The sequence below is a fragment of the Lycorma delicatula genome, chromosome 1, assembly GCF_047948215.1.
Source record: "Lycorma delicatula isolate Av1 chromosome 1, ASM4794821v1, whole genome shotgun sequence".
Classification (NCBI taxonomy): domain Eukaryota; kingdom Metazoa; phylum Arthropoda; class Insecta; order Hemiptera; family Fulgoridae; genus Lycorma; species Lycorma delicatula.
Window position 1 is genome coordinate 203,399,510 of NC_134455.1, and position 20,738 is coordinate 203,420,247.

A 20,738-nucleotide genomic window follows, 5' to 3' on the forward strand; every position below is an offset into this window, starting at 1 on the left:
TCTGAAAAATAACCCAGTTTCATCACTATGGTATACTATAGTATAAACATATTACTTGTGTCATGTTTTTGATTAGTAGCAATGTTTTGTTTTCTGTTCTGTTATTGTCACTGCATCAATGTGCATCAAGCTTCATTCAAGCTTGACTAAATATATGTATTTTACTTTCCCGTCTAGAGCTAAAGCATGCTGTAGCTCTAGATGTCTAGATGTACGAACATCTGGACATCCTGATGTGTGTATTCAATTTCACCCTCTAAATCACCTTATACCTCCAGAACTGCTGGATCAATTTTGAACAAATTTGGTCAGTTTACTTCTATATATGGGGCATTGATGCCATTAAATTTTAAACTTAAAAGGTCAAAGGGGTGAGGCTGCAGAGCAAGGTCACCCTCAGTATGAGATTTCACCTAATTAAAGTAATATTTTTCGTAGGCACCTTTGGTAAAAATTAAAAAAAAAAATAATATTTGCAAAAACCTTTTTGCAAAATCCAACCCCCCACCACAAATAATGGTCTAAAGTAGTGGATACGTAGGCATACTGCATCAATAGTACCCCTTGTCACCACAAGGAGTGCTAGTGTAGCACTGATGTACAGCTGTTGTAGTCATCTGGTATGCTGTGATATCACAGGTGAGCAGTAGTATTAAATAAATTAATAATATTTAAAGTGTAAAAAAGCAACTTGTCTGGCTAGGTCTTGGACTCTATCACTTGGTTGACTCGATACTTGGTGCAACAATAAACCTTGCAGTTACACCTGTCTGCTGACTATACTAGCAAAATTTATTCTATATAAGTTGAAAACTACATTAGTTTAGTTACTGCCTACTGTCGCCACTAATACTGCCACACCTGTGCAAATTAAATATGGTATGCATGTACGCTTTAGTTAGAATCATTGAATTAAATAAATGAAAAAATATTATATTTATATAAAATGACAAATATTTTAAATTAAGTTGTGTGTGTATGTGTGTTTAAGCAGTGCATCAGAAACAACCCTTTCCTGGACTTTACCACAAAGCGGCTTTAGCCATGTGGTGGGAATGTCCTACAGCTGTGTTGTCAGCTTTTTTTTAAGCACTTCAGAACTGTTCAGTGTCTTGAATTAATTTTTTTAAACAAACTTACTACATTCAAAGTTTGAGCGCAAATGAAAAATAAATATCTCTTTTAGTTAAATACTGAAAAACCACTCCTGAATAGTCAGTTAACTTTGCTGATAAAAAATATCATATTATTTATTATGCCATACTTTTTCATTTGACCATTTATCAGAAATCTCCACTTATTATAATCCTTTACTATTACTTTTTCACTGGATGTTAAAGAGTATTTTGCACTTATTTCCGGGCATTTTATAAAAAAAAATATAATACCAAATACTAGTATGTTAATAAAACTGAACAAAATTTAAGCAAAAATATTATCTAAAAATAGAAAAAAAAATTAAAATACTTTAGTCTTAGGGTTTGGTGAATCACTGTATCATCAACTTAAATAGATCAGGACCAACAAACTATTTAAAAAAGTAATAAAGAAATTGGACAATTTAATACTGTAACTTACTGCAAAATTATACTTCATATTGTAAATTGCTGTTGTAATTTAAGTAATTCAGAACAGGAGAACATACTAACAAAATACTACACAATACACTATGAGCCCTACACAAGACAAATATTGTTTATTAACTACGGATATAATTTAGTTTGGGTTTTATCTTTTCTACACAATTTCACCAGAGTATGCAGTTTTAAGATAGTATTCCAGTATAAGGCTGAAAGTATTCAATTTTATTTTCCTGGGATTGATCATAGTTCTAGAGATATGTTGCAAGAAGGAAAATACAGGTGCAAGAAGGTAATCAGTCAAAAAATGGAGTACGGTTTTTTCATTTCTCAATGTTTTATGACCCAAGGACCCCCAAAAACCAAAAAAGTGGGGGTAATGTTTGTACATAGTTTATATTATGTAGGTTTGTGTGTTTCAAGGTTAATTATTTTTGACTGGATAAACTGATTTTGATGAAAGTTTGTGGTAACAAATCTTTCCAGAGAATGGGGTAGATAGTTTCTTTGGAGTCAATTTTCTTAAAATTTTGCAAACATTTTCTCAATTTATATAAGTTTCAGTACATGCGTACATGCATCCCACAATTTAAAAAAAAATTTGCTCCCAGATTCTCCCCTTCCCCAAAAATTGAAAAAAGCTACCTTTTTATTCTTGCATAACTATCTTTTAACCAAAAATATTTGACATCCTAATAGTAATAGAAGTGCAAGGGGCTTCAAAAAGTAATTTGGACACAATATTGGAGGTAGGAAAACCGATCAAAGTAAAAGAAAATACTGATTTTTTGAATTTTTTTAACTGTTGCATCATTATTTTTACCGTATATAAGAATAAATAACCAGTGCCAGGAAAGTATAACAACTTTGTTATCAGTTTTTATATTGTTTTATAATTAATTTAAGAATTTTGTTATCAAACTGTGTCCAGCAAGACTGTCGAAGAATTACATTTCATTAATATACTAGTAATGAAAAATTTATTTTACTCAATCGATTGTAATTCTGCTGTAAAATATTTCCTTCATTTCCCTTTATAAAAATTAAGATTCTAAAAAATGCTGAAAAGGATTCTCTGTAAATGTTATTAAGATGTCTACTTTATGAAGGACCCTAAGCATTTAAAGCATTCAGGACTTGCAATTTTTCTATTCTATTGAAAAGCCTCTAGAAATGTTTTACTGTATATCTCAACAAAAAATTTAAAAAAGTAAGATAACGAACACATACATTTTTATCAATAGTGCAAACAATATTTAATGACTAAATAAAACTGAATTAGTTACTGAAATAACTTACTTTAAGAAGAAGAGGTAAACTGTGATGATATATAACTAATCTTTTCTTTAGTAACAAAACTGTATATACTAATATTGTCTCCAGCCCAAAAACTTTAATCAGATCTGCCAAAAAATTAAATAAATAAATAAAACAAAACAAAAAATACTAAGTTGCAAATTTGCTGGTGGAATCCTAATTTGAATAGGTATACATAAACTACAGTTATCCACACATATGCAACTCATACTTTGCCTGTAGAATAAAAAAAAAATTTTCCTTTATTTTATTTTATACTATTTATCTGATAAAGGATAAGAGAAAATAAATAATATTATCCAAATAGTAGTATTATCCAAATAATAAGTATAAAACTGTTTATATAAAGTTGAATGCAGATTAATCAAAATTTGGGAGGGTCTGACACCCTCATTTGTGAGAAATGTTCACAATGATACATTGCCCAACTGATTATGAAACCTTTTGCTTTGACGTAGCTACTGACTAGAGATACCAATGCTGAGATGACTGAAGTATCCATCCTATCCTTACATCTCCACTGTCAATATACCTTCTTGTCAGCCCACTCATGTTTGTATATAAGCCATGAAGACAAAAGTCTGGTTTATATTTCACTGACCCTCATATATTGTGTGTGTATATATACTTATAATGAAGTCAAGTTTACAAAGATAAGTGTAAAAAAGATGAGTTTTATTGATCAGATAATTAATATCATTTATTTAAGATTTACTCAGGCATTCTATAAAATTAATTTATTAAGTTTTTATGTTTCTATTTTACTTTCATATAATAGTCTTCAGTATTTCCAGAAGGATTTCACTTTTAACCTTATAAATATTAATGCTGTTATTTGCTAGACATAACTCTAATGGCTAGAATAATCTATTTTAAATTTCAGACAGTTTAGAAGTATAAAGGAATTAATCAACCGCATAAAATTACTGCTGTTCAACAGAATTTGAACATTAAAAATTATTTTTAAAAGGTTACCTGGAATAAATTTTTCTTAAAAGAACTAGTAATTATATTTATTATTAAATTTTATATTTATAAATGATGGAGACAGATATATATATAGTATTTCTATTGTGTTACATTTTACAATAAGTAAATTGTACACATTTAGAATTTCTCTAGAAGTATTACAGAATCTAAGAAATGCCAATAAGGTTTTAGATTTCATATAGGGAAAACCCTGAAATTCACCTCCCAGTTGTAAAGAGGGGGCAATGACTGTATATGTTAAAATCGGTTGGTATGTACAAGTGGCTAACGAATGAAGGGACCAAACACTCCAGGGGTAAGGAACTCTGCCCCTACAATCGCCAATGACCTTTTTTGAGGGTGGAAGAGTGGTAGGGGTTTGGGGCACTCTAATGCCCCAGGGGTGAGAAATTGGCACTACAGGCAGAGAAACTTCTATAGGAAATCGACGGCATTAAAATACAGAAGGTAACGAAATACCACTACTTTTTCTTAGTCAGGCACCATGATGATGTCTTTTTTTATTAAATATTCTGGAGGTAAAATTACTTCCCATCTCTGGGGAAGCAGCAGAAGGAATGTCATAGAAAAGACAAAGCAGTGAGAATATTGTCGTCATCAGGTAAACTCAAAAACTTGAAGAGAGATAAAAATAAATAAAATGGATGTAGTAGGGATAAATGGGATTATATGGGAGGGAAGAGAGTTGATAAGTGGTGAAGTTACTTTATATTTCTCAGGAATTGAAAGAGAAAAAACAAAGTTTTTCTTTATAAAAATAGAGAATGTTGGAGGAAAACTGTTCAGATTCAGAAAAGGAACAAGAGAAGCTTTAGAACTGATCAGAATGATTGGAGAGAGATGTTTTGAAAGACAAAGAGGATTGAGCTTGTGTTTTATAGATAATGGAAAAGGCATTAGACTGAGTACAGAGGGAAAAGTTATCTGAGATTTTGAAAGAAAAGAGTTGATTGGAAGGATAGGAGACTGATCAGAGAGTATATGAAGTAAAACGTAGTATGATTTTTATTGTGATGGAAAGACAATGGGCAAGTTTGGACTGGGAACACAAAATGAAAAAAAGGAGAAATGGAATATAGAGGTCTAGAAGGCATAGAGAGAGTAAAAGTGAGTCAAATGCTGACAAAACCATTCAAGGCAAAGGGGAAAATGAACCAGCAGAGGAAATGTGGTCAAGGATAAAATCATTTATGCAGGAAGCTGCAGAGAAAGGAATCTGTTTCTATAAAGGCTTCCGAGCAAAGAAACCTTGGGTAACACAAGAAATGATAAAAAAATGGAAGAAAGAAGAAAATATAAAAATAAAGAAGGAGAATACAACACAGCAATCTACTGAAAATTGAATAACGAATTAAAGAGAGAAATAAATAAGCTAGAGAAAGGTGCTAAAAGAAGAATGTAGACACAGAAGATTTAGAAAATAAAAAGAAGTGGTTTAGAAGAAGTACGTTGTGTAAGAAGGTAAAAAATGCCACATAGGAAGGAAGAAATCCTACTATAAAATGAGAGAAATTGAGAAGAAGGATGGTAAAAGCACTTATAAAGGTGAGATAAAAAAACAATCGGAAGAGTATAAAGAGGACTTGTATGTTGGGAAAAGGAGAAGCACAGGAAGCTTAGGTGGTAGAAGAAGTTATGGAAGAGGAGAAAGGCTTACCAATTATTAAATCTAAATTATACAAGCTATTAAAGAAATGAAGAACAGGAAAGCAACAAGAGTAGATGAACTCCAATAGAAATCTTTAAATGTTCAGAAGATGAAGGAGTAGATTGAATACTCTCAATGTGGAATGCAGTTTATGATACTGGAATACGGTCAGAAGATTTTGTTAAAACAATAATGATACAGATACCTAAAAAGATTGCAACCAGAAAACGTGAAGTACTAGAACTATCAGCTTAATATCACACGCTGCAAAAACAATGCTAAGAGTTATAAATAGAAGGTTAATTATAAAAATAGAGGAGAATGTTGAGGAAAACTGTTCAGATTCAGAAAAGGAACAAGAGAAGCTTTAGAACTGATCAGAATGATTGGAGAGAGATGTTTTGAAAGAGAAAGAGGATTGAGCTTGTGTTTTAGAGATAATTTATAGGATTTGAGCTTGTGAGATTAAATGAGAAGCTCATAAATTGATTAGAATTAGAAAGAGGAGGGAAATAAGGATGCTTTTTATCACCAACACTGTTCACTCTTTATGTCAAGGAAATGTTGAAAGAAATATTGGATGGCCAAAAAGGAGTAAGTATAGGTGGTAAAAAAATATAAATTGTGTCAGATTTGCTGATTATAGCTAAAAACATTCGGATATTACAAGTAATGACAAAAACATTATAAGTAGGGATGAATGAATTTGGGAAGAAACTAAACGTGAGGAAAACAAAAGCTATGAAGGTGAATAAAAGGGAAGAAATAGATGTTGTAACAGCAGAAGGAAAAATGGAACAACTAAAAAGATACAGATATCTTGGCACAGTATTAACTGAAGATTGGAGGAATAAAGAAGAGATTAAGATGAGAAATGCAATGGCAAAGGAAGCCTTTTTTAGAAATAAAAACCTACTCTCAGCAACATGGATCTGAACCTGACGAAGAGATTGGTAAAATGTTATGTTTCAAGTATACTTTTATACAGTAGTGAAACATGGACATTGGGGAAAAGGTAAGATAGATGCTTTTGAGAAGTGGGTCAGGAAGAGGTAGAGAAGGTAAAATAGGTGGACAAAGTAAGTAACATAGAAATATTAAGAAGAATAAATAAAGATAGAACAATATTGGTGACTAACTGAAGGAGGAAAGGAAATTGGATCGGGCATGTAATTGGGGGAAAAGAAATTAAATATAGTTCTTAAGGTGAAAAAAGAAGAGGAAGGAAGAAGTTGAAGTTAATAAATGTCATAAGGGGTAGTGAAGGTTATGTTGAGACGAAAAGGAAAGCATGTGACAGAAAGAGATGGGGCAACAATGGTCCCAGGGACCTGCAACAGGTAGAACACTATATGATGATGATAACACTTTTAAAATACATTTACTGTTAATATAATAATAAAATACTTTTAATGTTACTGTGATGGCAGAAAATATAAGTGGGTTTTGAGCATATCCACTTTATTTATCATTAACAAATAAACCTATATAAAAAAAAAAAAAATGGTAACAGATTTAAACAGTTAGATTACTGTAATTAAAAAAGGATTACACTCTTATATGAAGTTAAGATATATTTATAAACATTGGCTATTAAAAAGTTATAAAACCTTTTTCCCATTTATTAATTTTAAATCTACTTTTGATTTGGTTCTGAATATTCTATTATGGTCAAACTTGGTCTAACAAATATAAATAGCATAACAGTTAAAGTAGTATATGGGGGTTCATGCCTGGAAATAAGATAGAAATAGGGAGTTTGCATTGATCCTGATTTTAATGGGCAAATTACAGAGAATTTAGATAGCCAGTTGCTATTTTCTTTTTTTATTGTCAATATAAAGTTTTTTAGAGAAGGGAATTTTATACTGTACACTTACAGATGATCAAACTGACTGATATATTAATGTTACAGTACCGTGATGGCATGATTTTCACTGAGAGTCCAGATTTGAAGAAAAAATTGACATGTTTGGCTAAATATTGTATTGAGCTATTCTTAGTCATTAATGTAGATAAAACTTAAGATACCCTTTTTCATAAGGGAAAATTTCACATAAGCTTCTTTTTAGCTATAAGAAGGAAAAAGGCTCTTTGAAGGAAAAAACGTTTAAATAATTATAAATGTGTAGAAATTGATTTTACAACAACTCAGGGTAATTTTTGCTGTAAATTACTAAATAAAGGAAAAAGTATTATCAAGAAGGGTGTAGTTATAATTTAAGTAAGCCAAAATCAAAGGATTGGGATGGGAAGATGAAGTTATTTGAGATGGTTTTTATAGTTCTATATGGCGCTGAGGTACAGTAATTTCATTATCACAGTTCAGGTAATGAGTAAATAAATGAGAAAATGCAGCTTTGTTTCATGAAAAGGGTTTTGCTTTTAAATATGACTATGCACAGCAGGACACTAGACAGAAAACTGACAGGTCAAAGTTGCAACAATTAATTTTTCAAGAACTTATACAGCTACAAAAAATATTAAAAATATCCAAATAGATAACTGAAAATTTGCTATGATAGAATAGTCACATGAATTCCCAACAGTTCTCAAAGGTCATGTGAAATTAAATTGGACAATTTTGTTAAAGGAACAATTATGTTTGGACAAATGGAAAATTAATGGCACAAGGAAAGCGAGTTATTGAGGATTTTGAAAACTTTAAAACTAATTTTACAAATTATGACTCCTTTTAAATGATAATCAAAAAAAGGTTGCTACTACTTTGAGAACATTAACAATGTATAAAATTCTAAATTCTAATTTTTGTCTGAAGAAACAAGGCTTGGGAAATTAATTGAGATAACAAAACTTTTACAAAATAGTATTTTGCTGCTGGAGTCTTTCTCCATATAAATGGAATTAAGTTATCTATAAATACATGCGATTAATTATTCATAGACTAACATGAAATGTAATAATTATACATAATCTGTACCATTAATGAATAGCTGTACCCCAGCAGCTACTAAAACAGAGAATAAATAAGTGAGCGCTGAAAAACAAATAGATAAAATGCAGGAATTAAATGATAAGCCTACATATATATAAATACAAATTGTTAACTAATTCTGTTTAATATAGATCTTTATTAATACTGTGTTTAATTAATATCAATTTGCATGGTACAAGACCTCCAGCAACAGAATATTCTTTTAAAACTATTATTTTATAAAAATTTTGTTATCTTTACTATTCTTGACAAAAATTGTAGTTTGAGATATTGTTTTCTAATAAAAATAATCTTTTATGTTCTACGTTAAGGTTCCCTATTTGTACAGGGTTAGTCCCATAAGTAAATTATCGTAAATAAATAAATAAATACAACAAAGTATACTTATCAGTATAATTAGAAAAAAAAATAGTAACGTTACCTTTCACCATGGTTCCATTATTGTATGTAGAATTCCATTCAAAATCTTTGACAAGGAATGTTCCATTTTCTTCTGTTGTACAAGATCCTCTTGTCACAACTGAAAGATACAGAAGCAATACTGCAGTTGGAGTTCCTAAAAATAAAAAGGGATATTTTTAAAAGATAAAGAACAATACTGAATGCTTATGTATCTTATTCAGAAAAAAATCTAATATGTTTAAAATTCATTACATATTTTACTCCAATACAAATATCCACTGTAGTTCTAATGCAGTTTAATTATATGAGGCGAGTCAGGAATACAGACTGTCAAGATAATGTACAGTCTGCCCACCTTGGTTAGGGTAATTACTCTATGTATTTACTACTGGTTCAAATAATAAATAAATACAGACATTTATCACTTCATAGTTATAATGATCATTTAATATTTAAATGAATAATACAATATAAGTGTACATAAATGCTGTTTAATGATTTCATAAATGATACATTGATAAGAATATATATTTTGTTAGTTTGAACTGTTGAGTCCATGAAGAATGATGGAAGAAGGCTGAAGAAAACTGACTGACTGTAGTGTGGAGCTGGCTTATATAGTGCATACAGAGTTGCTGTATCATCAGGAGCCGAGTGATCCGAAAGGAGCTGTGTGAACTTTACAGAGTTGAGTGCAGCCGACAGGAGCTGAGTATGAACTGATGGAAAGACTTTTAAATTTTAAAGTCCTTCTTAAATAAAGTTTTAATAATATGCACTGAGTCTGAACATACTCCTGCCAAAAATCATGTGATGATTTTTTTATAATATTAAAATGGAATGTTACTTTTTTACTTTTTTCAGTAAAAGTATGAAATGATAATAATGCTTGATTTGTAATCTATAATTTATATGATGTAGTTAATGAATAAATAAAATAATATTCATGAATATAATGTATAATCTAAATGTGAATTTCAAATATGTAAATTAAATTATAAATGCTAATACCATGTTTATAACTATATTAACAATCTTAATTTATGCCACTATGATGAATCATAATTGGACAGATTGAAAAGAATTTGTTTGCGTTAGTGCTAGTTAGTGCTACTATAACCGATGTAGCTTTGTTCTTGTCTTGAATGTGGCCTTAAATCTTGATAAGGATTACATTTATTATTACTATCAATATTATTATTGTTTTTATTAATGTTAAGATTCGTTTTTGGTACATTCGATTTCCTTTGTTGTGAATAGATGGTTTTCGTTGGCATCTGTAGGTTTTTGTAAAATCAAATTTTCTTTTCTAGGGGTTGTAATGGAGTCTTTGCCTTTCAGATAATGTATATGTTTACGCTTTGATTGAGGAATATTCTCTTGAGATAATAACTTAGACAATCTATTTTGATAAACACTGTCATCTTGTTGCAACAGATAGTTATGATTATCATCGATATTTGAGTGATCTAGTTTATTCTTAGAATATTGTTTGTTACTGTAAAATTGATACCTTAGATTGTGGTTTCTCAGTAATAAAATGTCATTCAACGTTTGACCCTTGCTGTCTCAACTAGATTTGTTGATGCCCAGAATAGCATGAATCATGTTCTTTTAACTTTCCTTAGATTATATTTTTCTTTATTACGTTACAGAGACATGATATGTATGATTGAACTCTACCAATTTTTTTTTTTGTGACGTATTTTATTTTATTTTGTGAAGTATTAATTTCAGAGTTATTACTTTCTAATTTAGAATCATCAAATTTGTCCATATGGATGAGTGTATTGTATTTCTTAGCCCAAATCTAACATCAATTTCTTGATAACACTGATTAGTTGAATGGCCTTTAAGCAGACAATTAGAGCAATTATTATTTTCCAAAATGGTTTTACGATCATCAATGGACAAGTTTAAAAATTCCTTACATTGATATAAGTAATGATTTGAATTAAAGAATGAACATTGGTTAAAGTTTAATTTTGAATAAAAATTTTAGTTGAATTATTGTAGCGATTTACTTTGTTTCCAGAATTTACTTGCATATTTGAGGTAACTACATTAACGCTTTCTATAGTTGTCTTCTCATGCTGAGAAATTCTATAAGTCTTTAAAGTTGGGAAACCTTTGACTTGACAATTTCTCAATCCATAATCTTAAAATGTTATAATCCAATTTATGTTAGAAATGGACTATGATAAATTCATATGTATTAATAAGAAGTTGTATTGCTTCAAGTGAATTTTCATGTAAAGATATTTTGTTAATAAAATTAGACAAAGCATCTGCAAATTCTCTTTTTATAGAATCTGAACTTACGATGCATTATCTGAATTATTATTAGCATTATGAGATGCGGGTAAATATTTGTTGTCAAATTGTATCTTTAATAAATCTAGAGCAATAACATAATTTTTGTTAGTTATTGGCAGATCTTTAATGATGGTTAATGCTTCATCTTTAACAAAGCATGCATATAATGTGGTTTTTGTAAATTTTTTAAATCAGTATTATTATATATTAAGTCAATAAATATGATAAATTTGTTATAAAGATGCTACTACTCTAACACATTACCTCTAAATACAGGTATATTGATTGGTTGTAAATGTGTTTATTTAAATATTGTATTTGAATTAATTTCTTTATTAGATGATTTTTTATTATTATTAATATAATTTACTAAATGTTGCAATTTGTGTTCTGTAATGCACAAGTCTTATCTGATTTGTTCATGATCAAAATATAAATCATCATCAAATTCCATTTCAATTTTATATTGAATGATATTATATCTGTCTTACAAATCAAGAAGATTCCTTAACTTAATCTGTAAATCAATTCTATCATCTTGTGAGGGTTCAAATTTATCAGTAAAGTTGCGAATTCTCTATATAGAGGCCTTTACCTGACCCTCTTTGTCTTATTATTGTTTCAATTCCATAATGATATTTAATAACTTAAATTAATAATATGAAATGTTAACAAAGTAAATTAAATGTAAAATGAATCAATGATATTACATAAATGATGAAACAATGTAAATTAAATGTAATAATAGATTATGAAAGATGTTATGTAAATGATGTTGTAGATCTAGATGCTGTGAGTCTCTTTATGCAGTAGATTGTTGAATATCAAGATTCTTGAATGATGTTTCTTCAAATTGTAGATTTTATTCACAGTTCTGGTAGATTAAATGATTAATTCTTCAAAAATGTAGAATTTTATTTATATATATATATAAAATGTGTGTGTGTGATTGGAGGACCAAAAATACGTTGAAATAATATCTGCCTTGGTGTGGTACCTAACATGTATTTACTGCTAGTTCAAATATGCCTTTTAATAATTAAGAATACATATTTTGTAAGTTTGAACTGTTGAGTCCATGAAGGCTGATGGAAGAAGACTGAATGTAGTGCGGAGCTGGCTTATATAGCGTGTATGGAGCTGCTGAATCATTAGGAGCTACATGCATCTGAAAGGAGCTGTGTGAAATTTACAGCCAAGTGCAGCCGACAGGAGCAAAGCGTGAACTGATAGAAAGACCTTTAAATTTTAAAGTCCGTTTTAAACAAATTTTTAATAACATGCACTGAATCTGAATACAGACCTAAAGGTTGTGATTAAAAAAAAATACAAATGTTTATAAATTGTTCAGTGAAAATGTTTTACAAACTATGTAATTATTTTTTACCATGGTTACAAACATTCACCAAGCAAATACTACACCATTTAGTATACAATTGCATTCTATATTTCTATGTGAAATATTTAGACATCAGATCTTTTATAAACATGGCATGGAATTTGTTTTTATTCTGTAATAAAACAAATAATTGTTACAAACAATTAATAACTGTTAACTCAAAGTTAGATGTCTTTAAGTGAAAATAAAAGTAACAAAGTGCAAGGTTTGGGCAATGTGGAAGATGATGCCAAAACATTTCATTTTAAGCTCTTAGAAAAGAAACTGACACCAATTTCATTTTACTCAAAGAAAATAAATTTTCACATGTTCAGTTACTTTTTTTTCATCCCAAAACGTGAAACATGAAATCATAATTTTTAGATTAAAATTAATGTTTGACTATTTTGATTTCATAAAGGATGAATGACACTATTGGTTTGATACAAGAGATAAATTTCTGATTTACCTTCAATAACAGAATGCAGTAGCTTACTTCATTTCCTTCTATTGTGTAGTAAAAGGTTAATTCCAAACAATTTTCTTTGCAATTTGTCAGTTAAAATCTTAGGAAGCAAGTAACACACTACTTTTTATAACCAATTACAGTTACAATTTCAAAAATAGTGGGATTTAAAACTTAAGGTACTCAATTAATCTAATACTGGTCTATTTTTTGTACAAAAAATTTGACCAAAATCTAAGTGATTTACTCCATTGTTCAAAAAAAAAAAAAAATCAAATCTCAGAATTCAGTGCACAAGTTAAAATGTTTTATCAAGTTATAACATCAACAGAAACAGATAAGATTTTTTGATAAACTATTGCTGGGGCTCCCTTTTGTATCCAAAAAAGCATGTCACAGAATGAGAGCTGGTATATCTATGCACGCATTTTAAAAATTTGTCACTCATGAAAAAATATTACAAAAAATTTGTCACTCATGCAAAATCAATTCTTGTACTGGAAAAAGAAAGCACATCCATGCACGCCAATGTCAATGTGAACAACTTCAACAAAAAATATTCCCCAAAAGGCTTAGATGCAGTGTATCTTTAGTTTTGAACAAACCTATAAATAAAATCTTTTTTATTGGCATGTTATTTAATCAAAAATGTAAATTTGGTTTTAAGTGTCACAAACATTTAGCTCTTTTCTTGAGCACTATAGAAAAGATAGAAAGTAGCTGAACATTTATTACATGTACTAAGGGAATTAGAAAAAATGTACACCATCATCAATCATATATGCTTATAAAAACAAAGAATTTTCTGGTACTGGATTCTGTTAAGCAACTTAGATGGAAAAAAAAAAACAATAGTTGTTGGGAAAAATTTATTACATATAATTTCAAAATATATCCTTAACCTACTCTTTTACAGAGTTGCCAAATAAATTGAGACACTTGTCATATGTGTAAATGAGTTTTTGTATTCCTTCTTCAAAAATTTTGCCGTCTGGATTTTCAGCCACTTTTGGGAACCCATCTAGCACAAAACTTACAGTAACCCAAATTTTTCAACACAACTTCATGCAAAAGGCTATGAAAAATTTTCAGAAACTGAATAAACATTCTGTAATGGTAGGGCACAGATTAGTGTGAATCTTTCCAACTTTTGCTACAAGTTTGTTCGACAGAACACAAGGCTAACCACATCGTTTTTCATCAAGAAAATATGAGTGGCCATTTTTAAATATACCACTACCTCCATGCACCTCACTCATTATATCTTTCCTATATAAATCACATAGTTCACAGTAAATCTCAATGGGTTTGTAGGTTTTTTGCTAAAGAAAGTTAATAATCTATCTAACTGCACAATTGGCAGGATTTTCTATACAAACAGTTTTTTACAATAGTTGTAAAAATCAACAAATGCATCACAGTCTTTCATTTGGCGCAGCTCAATGTGTACCAAGACAGGTCAGAAATAACCACCAAGTTAGTGCCTTTAACTTCACTCCTTTGCTAACAATAGAAAAATGTAAAATACTTTCTGGATTCTCTCGTATGAGTAAGTTGAACCAAAAGTCATGCCACATTCATGTCTTTGGGTTGCTTCCACATCTTAATGAATGTAAAAAAATTTTTTGCTGAATGAAAAAAATCTGCAACAACTTATTTAATTATTATTGAAGATTATACAATATGTAAAATATTAATTTTATATTTTGTTTTTTACAATGTACAGTCCCGTCCATACTCTGTTTTCATTCATTCATCAGATTTTTTATTATAAATGTTATACATACATGTAGTTAATAACCAATATTGACACATTTTTCTTTTCATAACATTGTGAATTTACCACATCATTGCATTAAAAATAATCACGGCAATGAACATCATTGTAATGAGATCTTAATTATTCCATATCACATCCTTAAGTTATATGAAATGATCTTTATAAGAGTAAATAAAAAACTTTTAAGCTAAGTAAGAAACATACTTCTAGCTAATATGCTACATTTCATAATTGAATATGAATATTATAAAAATGCGCCTATCTTTAATCAAAAAAGTACATAACTACTAAGACTCAGGTTTCATTTTCTCCTTTTTTATTTGTAAAAATAAAAATTTTCACTTTTTTCTTACTCTTTATAAATTTTCACTCTTTCTTTTACTCTTTATAAATTCTCATGCTTATTAAATGAATTTGTGTAATGCTCTATTGTTGATCAATCTTGATTCAATCCTTCAAACACTCAACATGTGTTTATTACAAATGTATAATTAGTTAATACAATAATGATATATACAAGGATTCTTTGAAAAGTTTTGTGCCTCAATATGAAGATGACAGCACTCATCAACAAAAGTTACAGAATATATTCACGCATACATTAAAAGGTACTCGCTAAAATTTCAGCCATTTTGGGGCTCAATTGTTGTTTGAAAATCGTTTGAGTAAGTCATTGTGAGTGTTTTTGTGAAAATGGAAAAAATTGAATATGCCATCATTAAATACTTGCATTTGAAAGGCAACAGACCTATGCAAATTAAAACCGAGTTGGACGCTGTTTACAGGGACTCTGTTCCATCATTTGCTACCGTGAAAAGATGGGTAGCTCAATTTAAACAGGGTCGTATCAGCTTGGTTGATGATGAGCGTTCAGGACAGCCAAAAACTGCAAACTGCAACAATCACCAATATCATCGAAAAAGTTCACCAAATGGTACCGGACGAATTAGATATGCATAAGCTATCCACGTGTTGAGTGCCGCATTTGCTCACTTTGGACCAAAAAAGCATTTGAATAAACATTTCCAAGGCTCTGCTGGAGCAGTTTAAGAAAACAAGTCAGATTTTTTTCATTTCTTCATAACTGTAGATGAAATGTGGATCCACCAAAACACTCCTGAGATGAAACAACAGTTAAAACAGTGAACTGCAAAGGGTGAAAAAGGCAAAGATGGTTCCATTGGCCGGGAAGGTAATGGTGACTGTTTTTTGGGGTTAGTAACGGAATTTTGTTGATTGATTATCTTCAGAAAGGTAAAACAATAATGGGACAGTATTACACATCATTACTTGACAAGCTGAAGGCAGAAATTGCAAATAAACGACCACATTTGAGGAAGAAGAAAGTTTTCCATCAGGACAATATATGCCTGCTCACACTATGACATCACCATGGTTAAAATTCATGAATTGCACTTTGAATTGGTTGAGCAATCACCATATTCACCAGATCTGGCCCAAGTGAGTTTTTCTTGTTTCTGTATTGAAGTTGAAGAAAACTTGTGCACTATAGAGTCCAAATTGCAACATTTAATAAATAGTAGTAAAAAATCATCTAATCAAGAATTTAGTTCAAATACAACATTTAAATAAACACAACTACAATCCATTAATATACCTTTATTTAGAGGTAATGTGTTAAGAGTGGCAACACTGTTTTAATATATTTATTGATTTAGTATATAATAAGATGATTAATCTAATATTAAAAAATTACACTATTTACATTCCTCTTTGGCTATTGTTAAGAATTTACCAATTTACCAATAACAAATGAAAATTACACAATTGCATTAGAATTATTAAAGAGACAATATATAATTGCAGTTTATAATGCCAATCGCGTATTAAGGTTAGATTCTATAAAAAGAGAATCCTTAGATACTTTATCCAAGTTTATCAATGAGATATCCTCATATGTGAATTCTCTTAAAGCAATGAAAATTCCATTAACACATAAATAATTTTTTTATTTTCATCCAATTTCTAACATCAAAATTGGACTACAACACCTCTAGATTATGGAAGGAGAAGCTATCGAACTAAAGGTTTGCGACCTTTCAAAATTTTTATAGAATTCCTTAATTCAAGATGACAACTTCTTGAGAATATCAATGTAAATATTTCAAAATTGCAGGTGAACATAAGAAACAACGCTAAGGGACAGCGTTACAAAAATTCAGTCAAATCTCTCACCAAATGCTTTACGTTAAATCAAAATTTAACTCTGGGCAATGTCTGTTTTGTAATTTGAATCATCATTTACAATATTGTAAAAGGTCTTTAAATCTGTCCATCAATGAACTAAGAGCATAATAATTGCTTTGGAGCATAATAATTGTTGTTTTTGTAAAGGTCATTCTATTAATGAATGTTAATTCATATAATATATGTAATATTTGTTCTGAAAAACATAATACTCTCATTTATATGGATAAAATTAATGGTTCTAAAATTAGAAGGCAATAAGTCTGAAAATAACACTAACTGTTCATTTAAAATTCAGTCAAACAAATATATAATTTTGTCGACAACTGTTTCATGTAACACCAATGACATATTTGGTAATATTCATCTACGTAGAATCTTATTAGATTCTGGCTGCCAGGTGAATTGACTGAAAATTAGGTGTCAGATTTATTAAAAACCATCTTCCCATTTCAGGAATTCTATGGAATAACACTACAGACACATTAATTTTCCAAATTACTCATTCTAATTATTCTAAAATTCACACTTAAAGAAACATTCTTTCTATTATAGCAGAAGTGTGTTTAACCCTTTAGGACTCAGTGGTCCTATTGTATTTTCCCAAAAATATTTTATACAATTATTATGCAACTTAAAATTAACTGGTACAAAAAATCACCCAATACAGTATTAACACAATAGTTCAATTTGTACAATCAGTTGCACCTGACAGTGACAGTAAGGTTAATTTATTTCAAATAAATGTATTTTCCTACACTTCCATCAAGTGCTATGGCTGTTGCATCTTTATACTAACTCTATTCACTTACCGTACAATCTCATCTAATCTGCTCTGTTATAAATCAAAATCAGCTCCTTTAAAACAAATTGCATTACAAAGACTTGAATTTTGTGGTTGTTTACATTCAATCATTTTTTGTTGAATTGCTTTAAACGTACATTTTGATGAAATACACTTATACACAGATTCTACAATAGCATTCATTATACTGGATTTATGGGCAACCATCTAACTGGAAAATATTTGTCAGTCAAAGAATTTCTGGGATTCAGCAAAATACTTCAAATGCTAATTGGCACTTCGTCAAATCTTCTGAAAACCCAGCTGACTTATTGTCTAGAGGTTGTACTCCAAATAAATTACTTAATACATCACTTTGGTGGCATGGTCTTTATTGGATTTTACAATCTTCATGCCACTGGCCAAATAATCACAATATTAGCTTTAACCATTGTAACATTAATCCTGAATGTTTAATATAAAAAAACAGAACTATTTCAACATCTTTTGTATCCACTGTTGTATTCAATTACAAGAGAGATTTTCATCTCTACATCCTTAATTTGCACTTTTAGTTCCTGTTTAGATTTCTTAACAATGTTAAATCATTTCATTCTGAACGAATCATTGGTTCCCTAACTGCAATGAACTAAATCATACTGTTAACCTTTTTATGCAACAATCACAAAACATGCATTTCGGTAATGAAATTAACAATCTTAAAAATAATCAAGTTCTTTCTAATCAAAGCAAACTTATATCACTTGATCCAGTTTTGTATAATTTAGGTTAACTTTGTGTAGGAGGCAGATTACCACACTCTGTATTACATTACCATTTTAAACATCCTCTTATTTTATATCCTAATGCAAGTATTATAAAACTGATTATTAATGCTGAGCATTTGTGTCTTTTGCATTCTGGTGTTCAACTCATAATTCCTTATGTCAAAAATATTAGATAAAACAGTAAGAGAATCATTACGTCGGATCATTCATAAATGTTTATGTGCATTAGATTTAATGCAAAAACCCAAGTTTGACAGCTTGGTCAGTTGCCACCTTCCAGAGTAATTCCTTCCCGACCATTCTCTGCTTGCGCAGTAGACTATGGTGGTCCAATTATGATTTGTCAGGCAGAGGTCTAAAACCTTGATTAAATCCTATATTGCGCTCTTTATATGTGACTATCAAAGATATTCACTTAGAATTAATTTCTAACCTGACTTCACAGTCTTTCATCACAGCCTTTAAAAGATTTATATCACTAGGGATATTCCTACTCAAGTCTTTTCTGATAATGGTTCCAACTTCCATTGCAATAAAAATATCCTTTAACTTATTTCAACTTTTAAATTCAGAAAAATTAAATTCAGACATTCCAGCATTCTCATCTATACAAGGAATAACCTGGTCATTCATTCATCCCTCTTCTCCCCATTTTGGTGGTGTATGAGAAAGCACAAAAAGAGTGTCAAATATCACATGCATTGCGCAATAGGACAAACAATCCTTAATCTTGAGGAATTATATATGGTTTTAACCCAAATTGAAGCCTGTCTCAATTTCGCTATTCCATAGACCACAGAGATCTAGAAATCACTGGGATACTTTCTCACTGGATGTCGATTTTTTTCTTTGCCTGAACACAATTACCGAAAAAATTAAATTACCTGCTTAGGCTGCTGGCAACTACTCTAAAAATTTGTGCAATTTATTTGGAGACAATGCAATAAATGGTGTTTTCCTTCGCATATCCTTTGTGGAGACGTAGTATTAATCACCAATGAAAATTCTTTACCCATGCATTGGAAACATGGAATTGTTACCCAGGTTTATCCAGTTTCTGACAACCTACCTAGTAAAGGTTGTTGATTTACATTTGGTTAATGGTCAATTAGGAAGACATGTGCACAAATTATGCCTGTTACCAATCTCTAATAATTTATTTAATTATTTATATACTTTATTGTTATAATTTCATTTGATTTGGTTCTATCTCATGTGATTGTTCATAAATATTGTATTACTATTTATAACCTAATATGCATATTTATATTAATTTAATTGTAATTTCACATTCATATTGCTCTTGCACTCCTAAACAATTTACAGACTAATTACTATACTACATACATGCAACAACATATACATGCAGATATATACAACATATACATATACATATACATTACAAGTTTTATTTATTGATTGAGTTACATTAGGTATAGATTACCCAACATTTATTTATTATTTAATTTACTTATATGAGATATATGTACACATTAAATTGTCAATGGTATGAGTTATATACCGGCCATTGGATAGATCTTCCCAGCAGACCCACAAACAACACATTAGAAGAAATCCTAGACCTATATGATTGAAGGTACAAGTAATTTGTCATTGGTGTGAGTTATATACTCACCAATGGATTCATCTTCCCATTAGATTCAACAACACAATGTAATGTTCAGATCATTGATTTTGATCATTTATATAAATTCACTGATAAATATACATATAAAATATGCTTGGTAAACCCAAGTTAAGATATATATATATATATATATATGAGATTTGTAACTACTATAAAAATTAATGTGAATACAGTTTCAAACTACTTATGTAATACTTGTATAATTAATATACTTAAATAATAGTTATATATTTTATATAATACTATTATTTATTTAAGAAATATGCATAATTTAACTCTTGTTTGTTATACAACATTATGGGTTATATTATTTACTTATTATCCACAATTGTAATATTGTTAATTACACGATCATCTATAAACAATGTGATTACAAATCAATGATTATTAATATTATTTTCTTGTTATTGTTTGTAATATCACTTCCAATATTACTTAAAAAAATCATCTGCTTTTCTGATGGGCAGTTATGACTAT

At 29.6% G+C, this 20,738-nt stretch overlaps 1 protein-coding gene across 1 annotated transcript in view; it reads right to left on the minus strand.

Moving 5' to 3' along the window:
* The window catches only part of LOC142318248 (putative DENN domain-containing protein 10 B), a 58,953-nt gene that overhangs the window by 23,127 nt on the left and 15,088 nt on the right, over positions 1–20,738 (minus strand). Inside the window, exons 4-5 of the mRNA XM_075354812.1 lie at positions 8,913–9,047; positions 2,880–2,983 (exon numbers count right to left, since the gene is read on the minus strand). Coding sequence (XP_075210927.1) covers positions 2,880–2,983; positions 8,913–9,047 — 239 coding nt within the window. The remainder of the gene's footprint in view (positions 1–2,879; positions 2,984–8,912; positions 9,048–20,738) is intronic.